Here is an 18,909-nt window from a genome sequence, read left to right as displayed (position 1 = left end):
ATGAAAAGACATGGAGAGCAGCGGATGGGCAGTAATTACAACATTTAAAAGGCATCTGGATGGGGATATGATTAGGAAGGGTTTACAGGGATAGGTGCTGCACATCACTACGGCTCTAAATTGTGCCAAAGGGGTTTTCCCGGCTCTGCCTGGCCAAGCTGCTACCCACTGTTCCTCTGCTGCCCATCCCACATCTGTGGTGAACAGAATCCAATCTTCCTTCAAAACAGAGGGGGGAAAGGGACCAGTCTTGCCAATGCTGATATCCATGACCAGGACAACGCCATCCCTCTCCCACAGAAGGTGGGGAAGCATAAAGCAGGTTCCCAGGGCCCCCATCACGCCACCCTCCATTTGCAGCTCCAGGGCCCCACTTTCTTCCCCATGCTGTGCCCTTGCTTCAGGGCAAATGCCAGGACGAGCGACGCTTCCCCTATTGACTGCAACGACGCACTTGGAAAGAAAAACACAAACTAACATTTACACGGCAGCACCTTTTCACCGGCTCAGGATGCCCCTGGAGCGTTTTACAGGCAACGAATTACTTTATTGAAACGTAGTCAGTGTTGTAGTGTAGGAAACGCGGCAGCCAGTTCACGCACAGCAAGATCCCACAAACTGCAAATGTAATAAAATGACCGGAATCATCTGCGTTTTGCTTCTCGTGTGATGTTGGTTGGTTGACAGCTAAGACAGTGGAACCCAGGCCCCCGGGGGTGGAACAGAGCGGTGGGGGATGAGAAATCACCCTTTCCACACCCCCGCCCCCTCCTTTCTCTTCAGACTGGTGGCTGCAGAATCTTTAACATCCCCGAGGACAGGGTGGAAGGGGGCACCCGTTTTAGCATCTCACCCCCGAAAGACCGGCGCGCCCGCTAGAGTGGCGCTCCGAGTTCTGTAAGACCACCCCCTACATCGGCCCTGCGCTGCTCCCTCAACGTGGGAGCACCCAGAGAATGGCCAGCCTGGCTCTGCGGCTAAAGGGCTTTCAGCCTCTGAAATCAAGGGCAGGGGGCCATGCCGATCACTGAGCGACGGCCAACTGCTGGGGGTGAGGTGGGGGACGGTATCCACTGCACCGTCAACCCACACTCTGGTGAGCTGGGTCAGAGGAGCACAGCTTCTAAGGTAGCAGGGGCAGGGGAGGGGTGAGGTGGGGGTGGGGTGTGAGAATTTGGCTCCTCTGCACTGACCTGCCAGGCATTACATGGAGCTAACAGCGATCACCTTCCGTTCCCACCATCTGTCCCGCATTAACCCCCTCCCCGCCTTGAACACTCTCCTCTTACTAGATCCAGATGTTCAAAACGCCAACAAATAAAAACCCTACTCCCGTTCATCACCTGAGCAGTGAAAACCAGGAGTAGCCTCCCCCCCACCCCCCAATCGCAAGCCTGGGAGGTCTGCCTCTTGTGATTCTGATGGGATGGGTCACTTTGCACTTTAAAACAAAAAGAGCACCCCCCCCCCCACCCCGCCCAGCCCCAACACGCAGTCAAACAAGTGTCCCTCATCCAGAAGCTGCCCTAAACCCCACCCCCCTACTGGGTAAAGACCAACTCCACTCAGTGCCAGCGGAAGTGCCACCCTTCCTGCTGCACCTTAGGAATGGCAGAACACACACACAAACACACACACACCCTCCTATTCCCTGCGCAGACATCCAGCCCCTTCACCTCACACCTCCGCCCGCAAGTGCTGATGAGGCTAGGGAACAAGTCTGCAAAGAAAGGCGGATGTGTTGACAGATTTGACTTTTGCTTTATACAATATTACTAGGTGCCATTTTGTTTTTACAACTGGGTTGACTGTAGGCTGAGTATCTTCACCCTGGAGAGAAGAGGGTGGTGAAGTGAGAGGGTAAAGTTTGGGTGGGGGGGGGGGGGGAGTAGTTGGGGGGGGGGAAGACAGACAGTAGGGGTGAGCAACTGATGCCCCTGCCCGCCTCACTTGTCGGGCTCTTCCCGCTGGATCCCTCGCATCAGGGCCATGACAGACAGAAGCGATCGCTCAGTCCGAGTCCAGAGTCCAGCACAGTCGCCCACTCTCTCACGCGCACACACACAAAACGCACACACAAACCCAGCACCAGGCAGCAGCAGGCACTGGACTTCAGAAGATATCCGGGCACAGGTGCCAGTCTTGCTTCTCTTTCGCCTCCCAGTATCCACCCTTGTAGAGATGCACCAGCTCTTTGGTGTAAGGGTCCTCCCTTTTCTCGAACCACAGAGGCCGATAGGATGCGTCCATGGAGTGCGTTTGCCCTGTGACATGAAACAGGGGTCAACTTAGTACAGCAGTTTGTTTGAATCGTTCTACGCCTAAGCTACTGTAAGCTACTTCCTTGAATAATTTTGATGTAAAATTTGACTCTTAATCTGACTGCACCTCTATGGATAATCCATATCTCATTTAAAAAAATGAATAACTTCTACAATTCTTTTAGTCGTGATACCGGGCAATGGAATGGTCTCTGAAAATCCAGTAGATACATCCATTACGGTCAACAAATACCGATTCCCACATGTTATCGGTGGGGGTCCTACATAAATCAATTAAGACGCTTATAAAAGGATCCTCAAATGCAGGAATGGATATTAAAGGTTGGTTTTATCACTGCCCAAGGTTTTCCCACTTCCTGACAAGTACATGTCTAGCAAAATTCAACCATATCCTTATGCAGTTATGTTTTTTGTATTTTGGCTCGAGTTTTCCTTACTCCTAAATGACTTGCTACTGGTAATTCTTGCGCAACCTGCAACACCACCACCTTTCTGTAACCCACCTGAGATACAACTTGATGAATTTCTGCCCATTTCTCATCGGCGTGAATGTGTGATGGTCTACTTCCTCATCCAGACGTCATTTTAAGATAGTAAACGTTCTGGGATATACTCATTCTCCTGTGTACGCTTCTTGATACAACTGCTTTAGTTTTTCATCTGTTTTAATTCAGCTGATTTCTCAACTAAAAATATCGACTTTCGCCTCCACCTGTTCTTGTTTCTCAACTATTTGGGCAAACAGTCTGATAAATTGAACTTCAACTTCCCTGTTTGTCCACATCCATCTTCCCAGTGCTTTCTCTGCTAACACTGCGATTTCACATGGCCAACTTTACTACAATGAAAGCGCCTGAGCTTTTTGACTTCTCTTTTCCCCCTCACAGGTTTCCTTTTTATCCTGTGGTGAACTATCTTCAACGAGACCTCCTTTGCCCTTACCACCTGAGAATTTCCCTCTTTTCCCCCAATTTCTATGCCTCAGACTGAAATTGATGCTGGAAGCCAAACTTTGATTTATGAACCATGTCAATCAGTCAATCAATCAATCATCGGCCATTTCCACTGCTGCTCTTGCAGTTTTAATCTTCTGCTTTTTCACAAGTTCTCACTACTTCAGGAAGTGAATTTCTGAACTGCTCCAAAATGATCATCTAAGAGCGTTGTCTGTCTGATCTATTTTCAATGCCCTTACCCACCTATCAAAATTACTTTGCTTGATCCTTTCAAACTCAATATATGTTTGGCCAGTTTTCCTTCTCAGATTCCTGAGTTGGGAGAGGGGGCAGAGTTATTTGTGTCTTCTACGCAGTCAGCACATGACCATTACAGCACAAAAAAAGAGGCCATTCGATCCTATTTGGACCACGCCAGAAGTAAAGACCTCAAATGTGACTGGTAAAAGCAGACGGGCTGCTGAAGCTCTTCACTGTGTTCTCACTGGGGGCAGAGGTAGGAATGGCGAATTTCAAAGGGAGCAAAGGCTGCAAGTACCAGACTTGCCATTTGGTTCGCTCACATTTTCTAGAACATCCATAAGCTCAAACACAAGGACCTGTGCACCACAGGAAAGAACACCTCCAGGTATTGTGCCGAGAGAGAGGGTGGGGGCACAAAATTTCCATGGCGTATTCCCCACGGCAAGGTCTCGACCAACAGTACCTTTTTCTCAAGCAATAGGAAAAATTGTTTCTCCCCAAGCGATGGCCGAGTGGTATTATCACTGGACTGTTAATCCAGAGACCTCGATAACATTCTGGGGACCCCAGTTCAAAACCTGCTACGGCAGATGGTGGAATCTGAATTCAATAAAATATCTGGAATTAAGAATCTAATAATGGCCACAAATCCATTGTCGATTGTCAGAAAAACCCATCTGGTTCACTACTGCCCTTTCGGGAAGGAAACTGTGCCATCTTTACCTGGTCTGGCCTACACGTGACTCCAGACCCACAGCAATGTGATTGACTCTGAACTGCCCTCTGGGCAACTTGGGATGGGCAATAAATGCTGCCCTAGCCAGCAAAGTCCTCATCCCGTTAATGAATAAAGGATGAATAAAGGCTTTCAAATGTGCCTGCTCTGTGACTGTCTTATGAGCAAAGGCCAAACAGGTTGGGATTCTACTCATTGGAGTTTAGAAGAATGAGAAGTGATCTCAGTGAAACATATTGGATTTTCAAGGAGCTTGCCAGGGTAAATGCTAAGAGGAGGTTTCCCCTTCATGGGAGAGTCCAGAACCAGAGGGCACAGTCTCAGAATTAAGGGGCATCAATTTAAGACTGAGATGAGGATGAATTTCTTCCAAGGATTAAGTGTCTTTGGAACTCCTCGCTACAAAGAGCTGAGGGGCAGTGTCCTGGTCTATAATTAAGGCTGAGATAGATAGATTCTTGATCAGCTGGGGTCACAGAAAAAGGGCAGGAAAGTGGATGCAAGGAATGTCTAATCAACCAGGATTCTACTGAAAGGCGCAACAGACACGAGCGGCCGAATGGCCTACTCCTGATTCTATTTCTTCCTAAGATGTCTTCAGCAATAATCTACTTCCCAGTTTTAGCATCCAGTCTCTCCCACCCTGCTAGACAGTCCAAGGACAGGCATAGCAAAGGTTCAGCACAGATGTGGAGGTGCCGATGTCGGAATGGGATGGCCAAAGTCAGAAATCACTTCTCTACACCAGGTTCTCATCCAACTTCACCTGACAAAGGAGCAGCGCTTCAACAGCTTGTGATTTCAAATAAACTGGTTGGATTGTAACCTGGTGTCATGTGACTTCAGACGAGGTTTGATTCAACGTTTTCTCTACAACATTTCAATCACTTTGCAAGGCAGGTACAGTGGACAGATACTGAGAAACGACAACTCTTCATACGGTGTCCTCCACTCCCCACCCCAAGACGCCTCTCCCCCTGCCCCCACCAAAAGAGACGCCACCCCTCTCAACATCACCCCCTCCACAACACGACCTTTACACCCCCTCTGCCCCAGCCACGTCCTCCCTCACCATCTGACATCTTGTTGATGTCTGACTCTCGCTTGCGTCGCACAGCGCGCTGTTTCTCCTCCAGTCGCTGCTTCTCCATGTTGGCCTCGTCCCACCTGCCGTTCTCCATCAGCCTCTGGTCCGGCCGTAAGCGACTGTCGGTGGGGGCCACCCCCTCCTCCAGCTCATTTAGGGTCAGGGCGAGCTCTGAGAAGTAGTACATGGATTCCGCACGTTCCCTAATGGGACAGAGAGGGGGGAATTCATTCTGACTCTTCCTACACAGCGGTACACCCCTCCTCCCTGCCAGCTCTCACTCTATACAGATGCTCAGTGGTCCCGCTTCCACAATCACCCCTGAAACAGATTTTCTGCTCCAGTGCTCCATGCAGGAACAGATCACAAGTCCGTGTCTTCCTTACTGCTGGGTATGACACCATAAGTCCCATGCTTTGACATTGGACGCAAAGCGCCCTTTACTGTTTTAAACTGAAAGGAAAGGTTTCCTTACTCTTAAATGGAGAGTAAAGCTCTGTTAATATTGTCCCCACACACTCCCAGGACAGGGACAGCATAGGTTTAGATATAGAGTAAAGCTTCCTCAACTTAATCTCTAAATAAAACTGTTCTTACTCTTTCAAACTGAAAATAAAGCTCCTCTACATTCGTCCCCTATCAAACACTCCCAAGACTGGAACAGCACGGGGTTAGATATAAAGCTTCCTCTACAATGTCCCCTTAAACACTCGTTGGACAGGGACAACACAGGTTTAGAAACAAAGAATCAGATAGGACTGAAAAAGCCCATCAGTCCACTGAGTCTGTACCCCACTGCTACCTACATTAGCCCCATGTCCCCACAATAGGCCGTGAATGTTATGACATTTCAATTGTTCATCCAGGTACTGTTTCAAGGTTGCAAAGGTATCCACCTCAACTACATTCTCAGACACGACAATTCCAGACCCCCATCACAGTGGAAAACATTTTCCCTCAAGTCCCCTCTAAGCCTCTTGCCTTGAACCCGAGAAAGTGCCCCATTTATTGACCCCTTCAACTGCTTTCTAACCACCCTGCCCATGCCCCTCAATCTTGTACACCTCTATCAGCTCCTTCGCTGCTCTGAAGAAAACAACTTGAGCTTATCCAGCCTCTCTTCATTGCTGAAATGCTCCATCCCAGGCAACATGCTGGTGAATCTCTTCTGCACCCCTGCGGTACAATCCCGTGCTTCCTACAGCGCGATGACCCGATTTAATAAAATCGGGCGAACACTCACGGTGCTTTGTGCCTTCTCCAGAGCTCCTTCCCTCGCAGAGTCTCGTACACAGTCTTCTGCCTCCCCTCCACACTGTTCTCTCCTTTGCTGCTGTGCAGGACCCGCGAGTATTCCATCTTTTCGTCCCACGTCCCAGAAAGAATGAAGTGAGCTTTCCCCATGCTGTCTGTGACAACGCCGGTGACCTACAGCCCCATTGGTTAAAAATAAACACTCGCATTAGGGTGATTACTCCACATCACAAACGTACAAATCCCTAGCTGCCGGTGCGATCTTGCTTTTCTTTTCATTTTTTAATTAGCCAGAATTTATGACGGAACCAAGCCCCTCGCTCACTGTTAGATAGAGACGTGCTTGTATGGTTTGAGGGGCACTGGTCCACAAAATATGGGCAGGGTACGGTTCCGAATCACCACAGGCAGTACAGACATTCACATGTGCGGTTGGCATCACTGTGCACCAGGCGTGAACCCAAGCTGACTGACCCCCTACTGCCATTCACGTCCAAAACGGGCAGGTTTAGAGAGTCTCGATAGAGGTGCTATGATTACAACTGATGTTACTACTGGACGAGGCAGACCCTGACCTGAAATCTGGCTTGGTCAAATCACATTTTGATTTCTTTTCATTTGAACAAGGTGGTCTTTTACTGGAAGATAAACACGAAATATGGCAGAATTGGTTTTGACAACAGTTTACTGTTCTAACAGAACAAAAATCAAAATGGAATATATTTATTTACTTATCACACAAGTTTAGATTCTGAAGCACACTGTAAAATACCATTATCCCAAAAGTACTACTTTACAGTATTTACACAAGACAGATTTCCCTTCTCTATCAGGCTGATAGGGTTCAATTCAATTATGGTTTCAATCCCCAGTCTTGAGAATCTGATAGCCTCTTCCTCAAGTCGTCAGACAATGCGTTTAGACTTTCTCAGCTTCAAATAACTCCTTCAGAGTTTAAACCAAACAGTTCTGGTCTGGAACCTGAAAACTAAACCCTTTACTTGAAGGTACTTCTAAACAATTCTAAACTCTCTCCCATTCTCAGGAGCAGTTGTCTTAACCTCCACATAAAATAAAACTTCTGCAAAACCTGCCAAACTGAAATTCAAAGTCATTTTCTTTCTTAAAAGCAACTGTCCTCTTCAAAAGAAAAAAATACTTTGACATTCTAAACTGCAAGTCTAATGCACAACTGTTTACTTTATTTGCCTGTAATCGACCACCCCCATGCAAACAAATTTCCCATTTGCCTTCCAAACCCTTCACAGACAACTATCTGAAATCCATACCTTACAATAAACGATATTTAAAAATACAGATGAATCTCACATGCCTTATATCACAAAGGAAACAGGTACAGGTGGTCTCAGGAAGGGATTTGAGAGCTTAGGGTTACCAATGGAACAGCAAATATCAAGTGATGCCAGAATTGGACGTGGACAAATTTCAGAGGAATGTTGGACTGCAGAAGGTTGCAAGGATGCAGAGGGGAGATGACAACACCACAGAGGGGCTTGAACAGAGAAATGGTCAGGCTGACCAGAAGACATTGTAGGTCAGTAGGCAAAGTAGAGTGGTGGGCAATGAGGCTTTGAGAGTTGATGCTCTTTTAACTTGGGGACTGTTAAGAAAGCTGTTTTGATGGAAGGTGAAGACCAAAAGGGGTTTGGGATTGAACTGGAAGTTAGGATGGAGAAGGGCTGACAAGCCAAGGTTCCGTTCTTCTGTTGGCTCTCAGTAGCGTGATAGAACCCTACCTTCCTTGCCACATCCCGAGAGAAATAGCTGTAAGGTGCAAACTTCAAGTGGCACTTGTCCCTTGTCTTCCTGTTGATGATGTCAACTTCTCCACTCTGTTCACACACAAAACAAAAGTAAGGTCTTTATGACGAACTGGACAATGTCAGTGTCCTGCAAAAATAGAAGATTGTTGAGTACTGAGCCTGAGGCACAGCAGATGGTTCTGACCCTCCAACAGCGGCACTTTCTTGGTTCTAACCCTCCGACAGCGCAGCGCTCCCTTTCTGAGCTTCAAGGCCCAGACGCAGTTGTTTCTACCAATGACAACGTGCAGCCAGTTGGGCTGCTCATCATCATCTCAATGGGGATGTCACGCGAATAAGGCCCACACAGAGCCTTCCTCACCTGGTCGATCCACAACTTGCCCACTATGATGTTGTGCACTGTGGTGGTGACTTTTTTCCACGTATAATGGTTGCCGCTTTGATGGAAGGTGCAATGGATGGTGCCTGCAGCACAGAAAGGTGACACGTTAGTTAGTGTGAATGGGACTCCTGTCCTTACCCAGTCTGGGGCGGTTCCACGTGACTCCCAACCTTACCCAGTCTGTTCTGAGGAACTGCAACCTCATCATTAACACATACACACAAGCAGAGAAGAAATGCAGAATCTCAATTGTTTTGGTGCAGAAGGCATCCAATTGGCCCATCATGTCTGCACTGGCTCTCTGATCATTTTGACGTATTGCCATGCGTCTGCTTTTTCCTGTTGCACATTATTTAAACAGGAACAATCACCCAGTGCCTTCCTGAATGCCTCAGTTGAACCTACCTCCATCTCCTTCCAGGCGGTGCATTCCACAGCCTAATGACCAACAAGGTCTTCCCCACCTCACCTCTGCTCCTTTTGCAAAACACTCCACCACTAGTTCTCAATCTTTCCATGAGCCAGAACAGTTCCTCGAGGGTCTGTTTCTGTGCTGCATGACTCCACAAAGTAAATCACATCTCACACTTCTGCACTGAACCTGCCTGCCATTCCACCAATTTGTCTCTGTTCATTCAGAGTTCAACTGTCCTCAGTTAATTTTGCAATTGTCTCCCGCATACCAAGATCAAATTGTTTGTGTATCAAGCAGGAAAAGGAAGGTACCCAATGTCAATACCTGGGGACCCCCATTACAAATTGCACCAGCCTGAAAAATACCCAGTGAACATCATTGTTTCATAGTCCTCAGCCCATTTTACACCTTTGTTACTGACCCATTTAACCCATGAGCTCAACCATTTTTCCCCAAGACTGTTGAGTCGCTCTGTATTGAATGGCTAGAGGGGATTCAGAAGAGATTTACTAGGATGTTTCAGGTATGCAAAGTTTGAGTTATAAGGAGAGGCCGGATAGGCTGGGACATTTTCCGCTGGAGCATAGGAAGAGGAGACATGACCTTATAGAGGTTTATAAAATCATGAAAGGTAGAGATAAGGTTAATGATAGGTGTCTTCTCCCTGGGGTTGGAGAATTTCAAGACTAGAGGACATATTTTTAAGGTAAGAGGAGAGATTTTAAAAAAGACATGCGGGGCTTTTTTTTTTGTTAGAAACAGTGTGGTTCGCGTGTGGAATGAACTTCCAGAGGCAGCAGTGGATGCGGGTATGGATACAATGTTTAAAATACACTTAGACAAGTATATGAATAGGAAACATTTGGACGGATATTGTCCAGGAGCAGGCAGGTGGGGCTAGTGTAGTTTGGGATTACATATGGCATGAACTGGTTGGACTGAAGGGTTTGTTTCCGTGCTGTATGACTAGCAATACCGCCTCTCTGTATTTTACCTCTTCAGAAAACTCCAGCAAATGAGTCAGGAGTGACTTACCCTCAAGAAATCCATGCTGGTTCTTCCTAAGAAGAATTACTGTTACCAGCAGTTTAAGTCTGGTCATAGGTAAACAAACAGGTCTGTCATATCTAGACTTAACAAAACAACTTTTCTAAAACAAGCGTTTAATGTCTGAACTTCATAGAGTCCCTACAGTGTGGAAACAGGCCATTCGGCCCATTAAGTCCACACTGCCCCTCTGAACAGAATCCCACCCCGACTCATTTCCCCTGTCCCTGCATTTTCCCATGTCTAACCCACCTAACTTAAACATCCCTGGACACTACAGGCAATTTAGCATGGCTAATCCACCTAGCCTGCACATCTTTGGACTGAGAGAGGAAACCAGAGCACCTGGAGGAAACCCACGCAGACACGGGGAGAATGTGCCAATCCCGCACAGTCACCTAATAGCGTCCCTGGCACTGAGGCAGCAGTGCTAACCACTGAGCCACTGTGCCACCCAGTCCTCCGGCATCTCACACAAATCCACGCAAGACAAAGATTATTGCCAGTGCCTATATAATATTCCCTTTCACTATCTTCAATACCCTTGGACGCATCTCATCCAGACCTGGTGGCTTATCAACTTTATGGTTTATTTTAACAGGATACGAGCATCACTAGCTCATAAGCAAGCATTCATTACCTATCCTTAATTGCCCAGAGGGTAGTCAAGGGTCAACCATATTCCTGTGGGTCTGCAGTCACACGTAGGCCAGACCAGGTAAGGGTGGCAGTTTCCTTCCCTAAAGGACATTAATAACCCAGATGGGTTTTCCTTCAATGGATTCACGGTCAATATTAGGCTCTTACTTCCAGACTTTTATGGAATTCAAATTCCACTACCTGTCCTGGCAGGATTTGAACCTAGGTCCCCAGAACATTACCTGGATTAACAGTCAAGCAATAATACCACTAGACCGACACCTCCCCTAAATATGCATAGAACAACACAGGAACAGGCCCTGCAGCCCACCATAGCAAGGCTAGCATGCTGCCATTCTAAACTAATCCCCTCTGCCTGTACATGTTCCATATCCCTCTACTTCCCGCCTATTTATGTGTCTACCTAAATGGCACTTAAATGTTGCTATGGTATTTGCTTCTAACACCTCCCCTGGTATCGCGCTCCACATACTTTTCCCCAAAGGATGTTAGGTATGTTCCCAGCACATCGCCATTAAGATTTTCCCCCTCTCATCTTGAAGTTATGCCCCCTGGTGTGTATCCACCTCTCATTTTAATCTATTCACCCCCTTATGTAATGTTTCCATCCTGGGAAAAAGACTGCAACTATCCATACCTCTTGATTTCAGATACTTGTATCAGGTTGCCTCTTCAGCCTCCAATGCTCTCATGAAACACAATCTAAGTCTGCCCAACACCTCCTTATAGCTAATACACACCAATCCAAGCAACATCCAGGTAAACCTCTTTCGCACCCTCTCCAAAGCCTCCACAACCTTTCACCATACAGGCTCTTACCAAGTTTGGACAGAATGCTTTCTATGGTGCATCTATAAATGTATTACAGCTTGGTAAGGCAATTGCTCTACCCAGAACTGTCAGAAACTACAGGAAGTTGTGAACACAGCCTTGTCCATAATGCAAGCCAACCTTCCATTCATTGACTCCATCTGTACTTCTTGTCGTCTCCGGAAAGCAGCCAACAAAGATCCCTCCCGCCCCTGTTGTAATGTCTTCCAACCTCTTCCCTTGGGCAAGAGATCAAAAAGCTTAAACACACGCACCAACAGGTTCAAGAACAGCTTCTTTCCTACTGTTATTAGACAGCTGAATGGGCCTTTCAAAGTTCAAATCTAATGCTGACCTCGCTGTTCATGCGTCTCCTCCGTAACTGTAACTTTGCATTCGCTCTATTAGCCTAATGCACTTTGCACAGTATGATTTGCCTGTAGTGCACGCAAAACAAAACTTTTCATTGTACCTAGGTAAATGTGACAATAATAAATCACATCAAATCCAACCATGGCCTGGGGGGCAATAGCCTCACAGGTAAAGACAATTCTCTAAAGCCTGCAACTTTACACAGAAGAGACAAGGTAGATACATGCACACCCACCTCTGACTCCAGTTCACTTACCCAGGGGCATGATGGAGAGATACTTTCCCCTGAATTTGCTAGCGATAGCTATCTCTTGCCTCAATGTCCAGCCATACTTGGAATCTACATGATGTGCAGCAGCCGGAGGGTGGTGACTGACCTGTTTGGGGAATAACAGGACAACTGAGTAGGGGGGTCACAGCACCACACCGTCACACTCGTCAGGGAGGGGGTGTTACATGTCACCTTCAGTACCATCTGAGATTAGAGTACAGGAACAGGGATGCCTTGCTACAACTCTACAGTGCCTTGGTGAGACCACATCTGGAGCACTGTGTGGAGTTTTAGTCTCCTTATCCGAAGAGGAACGTAACAAAATATAGAGATTGCTGGAAAAGCTCAGCAGGTCTGGCAGCGTCTCTGGAGAGAAATCAGAGTTAACGTTTCGGGTCCGGTGACCCTTCCTCAGAACTGAGAGGAGGAATGTTCTTGCTGCAGGGGAAGTGAAGGTTTACCAGACTGATTCCAGGAACAGCAGGACTGACATACGAGGAGAGGTTGAAGCCATTAGAATTATTTTTAACTGGAATTCAGAAGAATAAAGGAAGGGAGAAAACTATGAAATTCCAATTACGTTTATTGTCACGTGTACTCAAGTACAAAGTACAGGAGGATATTGAAATGCGTACAATGTCACCACACAAGGCGCCATCTTAGACACAAAGTACCTACGTACAAATCTTAGATACTAAAATAGATTAGGTATGAAAATAGAGAAATAAAGAGAAAAGCTAAAAGTTCTACATTATCTTCCTAATTTATACTATGAGGAACTGTAAAGAAATAAAAGTTAAAGATAAATAACTGTAAAGAAACAAAGTTAAAGATAAATGTTAAAATCCTTCTATAGCCTGCAGTGCCTCCACGCTGTGTGTTTTCCACATGTGGACTCCCTTTCCCCACACTGCCGGACTGGAGATCTGGGACAGGCTGACCACAATGGGCCCCGGTCTGCTGCCAACTCCTCCTGTCAGGACTAGACAGGGCAAACTCAGGAAACCAGTGGTAGGGGGAGGGATCTAGGACTAGGGATCATAGTCGAAGGATAAGGGGTAAATTATTTAGGAGCGAGATGAGAAGAAAATCCTTCACCCAGAGAGCGTGATGAGCCTGTGGAATTCGTTACCAAAGAAAGCAATCGAGGCCAAAACAGTGAACGCTTTCAAGGAGGAGTCAGATACAGCCCTTCAGGCAAATAGCATCCAAGGAGATGGGTGAAAAGGAAGATCAGGCCATTGAGTTCGACAATCAGCCATGATCATCAACGGCAGAGCAGGCTCGAAGGACTGAATGGCCTACTCCTGCTCCAATTTCCCATGTTTCGACATTGATCGACAATGCACCTTGAACGGGGAAAGGTTCTTCGGTGGCAGCTAATTTCAGTTTTCAAAATCTCCTGTCATCGTTCCATAGAGTGGTCTCAAACGAAGTATGGAGCTCAACGCCTGATACTGTGGGGGAGGCAGGTCGTCTTACAATCTTGATCTGGACGGGCGCTTAAAATGCCAGGGCATAGGAGGCGATGGACCAAGTGCAAGTAAATGGGACAAGCGTAGGTCGGCGTTCATTGATTAGTACAGACATAATGGGCCGAAAGGCCTGTTAGTACGTTGTACGATGAAGAAGAGAGCATCGGCCTTGACTTGAACCTGTCCATCCAGATCATCAATGTTGGTTCTCTGCACTGCTGGCAACGCATGGATTTTAAAAGCTGCTGTCGTTAGGAATAACATCAAATTGAAAGAAAAGAAAACATACAATGTGGCAAAGACTAGTGACAAACCAGATGACTGAAAAGTTTTAAAAGCCAACAAATGATGACGAAAAAGATACAACAGAAGAGAAAATAAACTAGGAGGTCAAAATTAACAAGAGGTTTATAAATTCATGAGGGGCATGAATAAGGTGAGTAGACAGGTCTTTTCCCCAGGTTAGGGGAGTCCGAAATTGGAAGACATGGGTTTAATGTGACAGGGAAAGATTTAAAAGGAATCGAAGAGGCCACTTTTTCACACAGAAAGTGGTGCTTGAAAGGAACGAGCTGCCAGAAGAAGTGGAGGCGGCTGGTACAACTACAACATTTAAAAGGGATCTGGATGGGTACACGAATAGGAAGGTTTTAGAGGGATACAGGCCAAACGCTGGCAAATGGAACGACACATGGACAGATTGGACCAAAGGGTCCGTTTCCATGCTGTATAATTCTGCGACTAAGTGGCAGCAGAGATAGTGGATGCTACTTCCAAGAATCCTCAGTTCGTTGAAAAAGCTCAGGATTGGAAAACTGCCAATGTTATACCTTTACTCAAAAAGGAAGGGAAACAAAAACAAGTAACACTATAGGCTGGTTAGCTTAAGATCTGTTGTCGGGGAAATGTTAAGTGTCAAGGATGTAATAGCAAAGCATTTAAGGAACACAAGTAGAGCCAGCTGGCTTCGTTTATGGGAAATCATGCCTGACAATTTTACTGTTATCTTTTGGGGTGGTAACAAGCTGTAGGTCAAGGGGATCTGGTAGATGCAATTTATTTGGATTTTTAAAAGACATTTGATAAACTATTGCACATAAAGGCTGTTTAAATTAAACAATCATGTATATTAGCGAGGAGGGGGTAACTGGCTAACTAATAGAAGTTATCAAGTTGGGATAAAAGGGATCATATCAGGATAGCAACCTGCAACTAGTGGTGTGCCCCATGAATCAGTGCTGGGACCACAATTATATACAATATAAGTGAATGACTCAGATGACAGGACTGAGTTTCCTGTCGCCAAGTTTGCAGATGACAAGAGTAGGTGAGGGGTGACGACGACACAGCAGTTCCCAGAGAGATACAGACAGGTTACGCAAATGGGTGCTTTGGCAGGAAAAACAGAAGAACAGAACATTATTTAAACCGGGAAAGGCCTCAAAGCTGCAACACAGACAGGGATTTGTGGGTCCTAATGCACAAATCACAAAAAGCTAGTATCCAAGTTCAGCACGTCATAGGGAAGACAAATGAAATGTTTCCCTGTATTCCAAGCAAGTTGAAGATAAAAACAGGGAGGCGCTGCTGAAAAAATAAGGTACTGACCAGACAATGAACAGTTTTGTTGCTGTTATCCAGAGGGCGTCCGCTGGGATTGGAGATTTGGCAGAGAAAGTTCACGAGGTTAATCGCGAGCATAGAGGGTTGTCCTGACACAGGAGGCTGAGAAGGTCGGGCCTGTACTCACTGGAGTGCAGCAGAATGAGGGGGCTCGACAGAGAAATTGTTTCCCCTTGCGGGGGCATCTGGGGAGATTGTGTTTTTTTTCCCTTAGGAGCAAAGTGAATCGAAAAAATTCTTCACCACAGAGGGCTGTCAAGGCTGGGTCATTAGCACTTTCAAGGCTGAGACAGACAGATTTCTCTGGAATCATTAACAGAAATCAAAGGTTAGGAGGAAAATAGAGCTGAAGATCATCAGGTCAGCCATAATCTCATCAAACGACGAAGCGGACATAATGGGCGATTTGGCCTACTTCCGTTTCTACATCTTGGGTTTCTTATTTTCAAATCCCACCCCATCTCAAACCTCCTCCTCCAGCCCTGACGAGCCTCCCACACCTTGCCGGTTTAATTTCCCTGAAGTGCCTAGCTGCTATTTCACTTGCCTTTGAAAACGGATTGTCTGCGCCACGTCATAGGCAGTCAGTCCCTGACCACTGCCGCTCATTGTGGAAAGAGGCTGTTGGAGCCCATGGATACCAGTTTGAGAAACACGTGAACATGTGACCTGTCAAGCCCCCAGAGACTCTCATGTTTCAGTACGGTCTGCTCTCATTCCGCCAAACATGTCTGTGCGCAGTGAACGGGCTGGGTGAGCGGGGCAGGTGTGTGCATATATTCACCTGCTCGCAGATCGACCTGAAGCCTTCATCTTCCAGCCGGTCCAATTCGAAGGTCTCCCCAAGCAAAGGGTTGAAAGGCTTTCCCGTTCGGAAGACGGTGGTGGAGTATGAGGACACTGTGAAGGCAGCCACGTAGCACAGCTGCTCTAAGGCATTCTCGCACTTGGAGGCTTTGTCCAGGAGCTCGTGATACTCCAGGTCCTCCGTTAGTCGCTGCAGCATCGACAGGGGTTCGTTGAAGTTAACCTGCAGGAGTACACAAGGAGCAGGGGGGGTGGAGGGGTCACAACAGGGAACGGTTGGAGGGCAGAACGAGACGGGTACAGCATCTATCACACAGGTTCGACTGCACAACAGGAGGCCATTTGGCTCCATCAAGTCCACGCTAACCATTTGCACAGCAATCCTGCAGGTACTGTGACACCTCTGTCCCAGCAGCCCTGCTAACTTGTATCATTCAAGTGCCCATTTTTCAACGTATTGAACTTTGCTGCACCCTCACAAGAAAGGTTCAGAGGGATATGGGCCAGAAGCAGGCAAATGGGGCCAGTTTAGTCCAGAAAATCCGGTAGGCAAGGATGAGTTGGACCCAAGGGTCTGTTTCCACGCTGTATGGCTCTACGGACAGTGATTTGCAGGGCATTACTGGTGTTTCATTCTGCGTATACCTCCCAGGTCCACATGGGCAGCACGTTCTGAAAACAGACGTCAACACTGGGAGCGGTGTGCACAGACCTTTAGAGCAGCTGGTCATTGCTACTCACTGCGTAAAGACAGCTCTTTCTCAAACTGCCCCCTCCCGCATTTCCTGCCTGATATCCGAGACTCCAAGACATTGTATTTTCAAACAGGCATGTGTTAGCACTGGAGGGGGTACAGAGGGAGATTGACCAGACTGTTGCCTGGGCTGGGGAGTTTCAGTGTTGGAGACAGACTGGGGTTGTTTTCCTTGAAACAGGGGAGATTGAGGGGGGACATGATCGAGATGGATAAAATGATGAGGGGCATACACAGGAACAAACATTTCCCTTTGATGGAGGGAATCAATGGCTGGGGGCATAGATTTATTCTAAGGCGCAGAAGATTCGGAGGAGCTTGAGGAAAAACATTGTCACCCAGAAGGTGGCGGGAATCAGGAACTCATGAGGATGGTCAAGGCAGAAACCCTCATTACATTGAAGTCTTTAGATGTACACTTGCGATGTCAAGACACACAAGGCAAACAGAGCAGTGCCGGGAAATGGATACAGTGGATTCACAGAATCCCTACAGTGCAGGGAGGCGCTATTCGGCCCATCAACTCTGCACCGATCCTCTGACGAGCAACCTATCTAGACACCCCCAACCCCACCCTATCCCTGTAACCCTGCTAAATTAACCCTAACCTGCACTTCTTTGGACTGAGGGAGGAAACCCGTGCAGACACAAGAACGTGCAAACTCCACACAGACAGTCGCCCAAGGTTAGAATCGAACCTGGGTCCCTGGCACTGCGAGGCAGTAGTGTTAAACCACTGAGACACCGTGCCACCCGTGATACAAGGAGTTAACCGCCCCAAGGGTGGAATCGAACCAGAGTTCCAGGCACTGTGTGGTAGGAGTGCGCACCGCTGTACTGCCCTAATCAGGATTGGGTTAGGCAGTCGTTTTTGACCGACAAGGATGCGACAGGCCTAAAGGCCTTTTTCTGTGCTGTCAGTTAGACTCAGTCTGACCGCTAAGCAATCTCTTGTACTTGCTGCAGGCACCCATAGCGAATGGAAAGCCAGGGCCAACAGGACAATCAACCTTCATCTGTAAGGCACATTGGTTTGGCCACTTTTGGAACAGTGCATTTAGGTTTGGCCTCCCTGCTATAGGCAGGATGCTGTTAAACTTGAAAGGGTGCAGAAAAGTTAAGGATATTGCCTGGGTTGGACCTATAGGAAGGGGCTGAATATTATTTTCCCTGGACTGTCGTTGGCTGAGGGGTGACCTTATAGAAGTTTGTAAAATCATGAGAGGCATGGATTGGGTGAATAAAAAAATAATCTGGATTGGTACATGAATAGGAAGGGCAAGAGGGAAATGGGCCGAATGGGTCAACAGGGTGATGTGGAAGATTAACAGAAGGTCACCTTCAAATTAGAAATTGAGGGGAGGCAAGATTAATTTAGGATATCTGGTCAGCATGGACGAGTAGGGCCGAAGGGTCTGTTTCCACGCTGTATGACTATGGCTGACTGCGAAGTCAGGACGTGGTGCGCTGGTTTACACCACCAGTGATGGCTCAGCATGCTGCTTCGCACGGTTTCTGCCCACCCAGACCACTATCCTGAGCACCACACTCACGGGCATGGGGATTTTAGACAGCTCCTTGCCGATGCAGTTCTTCATGATACTCCAGAGGTTGAGGCTGTAGTTGGGCTTGTCAGGGATGCTGGTCCTCCGGTTCCGCTTGGTTGCTGGCTCTTTGCTCACCAGTTCGACGGCGCTGGTGCTGGAGCTAGTGTTGCTGCTGGACATCTGCTCATCTAACAACTGAGCACAAAGAAATAGGAGAGAGAGGCAGACAGAGAGGCAGACAGAGAGAGAGAGAGAGAGAGAGAGGCAGACAGAGAGAGAGAGAGAGAGAGAGAGAGGCAGACAGAGAGAGAGAGAGAGAGACAGAGGGGCAGACAGAGAGAGAGAGAGAGAGACAGAGGCAGACAGAGAGAGAGAGAGAGAGACAGAGGCAGACAGAGAGAGAG

At 47.3% G+C, this 18,909-nt stretch overlaps 1 protein-coding gene across 1 annotated transcript in view; it reads right to left on the bottom strand.

Moving 5' to 3' along the window:
- Positions 1 to 479: 479 nt before the first annotated feature.
- Positions 480 to 18,909, bottom strand: part of LOC109911449 (oxysterol-binding protein 1) — a 37,965-nt gene continuing 19,535 nt past the window's right edge. The window contains exons 6-13 of the mRNA XM_048620798.1: positions 18,512 to 18,700; positions 16,182 to 16,427; positions 12,285 to 12,405; positions 8,704 to 8,807; positions 8,316 to 8,411; positions 6,548 to 6,732; positions 5,290 to 5,507; positions 480 to 2,264 (exon numbers count right to left, since the gene is read on the bottom strand). Of these exons, the coding sequence (XP_048476755.1) occupies positions 2,113 to 2,264; positions 5,290 to 5,507; positions 6,548 to 6,732; positions 8,316 to 8,411; positions 8,704 to 8,807; positions 12,285 to 12,405; positions 16,182 to 16,427; positions 18,512 to 18,700 (1,311 nt within the window). The 3' untranslated portion in view covers positions 480 to 2,112. The remainder of the gene's footprint in view (positions 2,265 to 5,289; positions 5,508 to 6,547; positions 6,733 to 8,315; positions 8,412 to 8,703; positions 8,808 to 12,284; positions 12,406 to 16,181; positions 16,428 to 18,511; positions 18,701 to 18,909) is intronic.

This window comes from Rhincodon typus, chromosome 48 (genome assembly GCF_021869965.1).
Source record: "Rhincodon typus isolate 14 chromosome 48, sRhiTyp1.1, whole genome shotgun sequence".
NCBI classification, from domain to species: Eukaryota; Metazoa; Chordata; class Chondrichthyes; order Orectolobiformes; family Rhincodontidae; genus Rhincodon; species Rhincodon typus.
The sequence above is the reverse complement of the archived record's forward strand: the minus strand, read 5'-3'. Positions and strand labels throughout refer to the sequence as shown.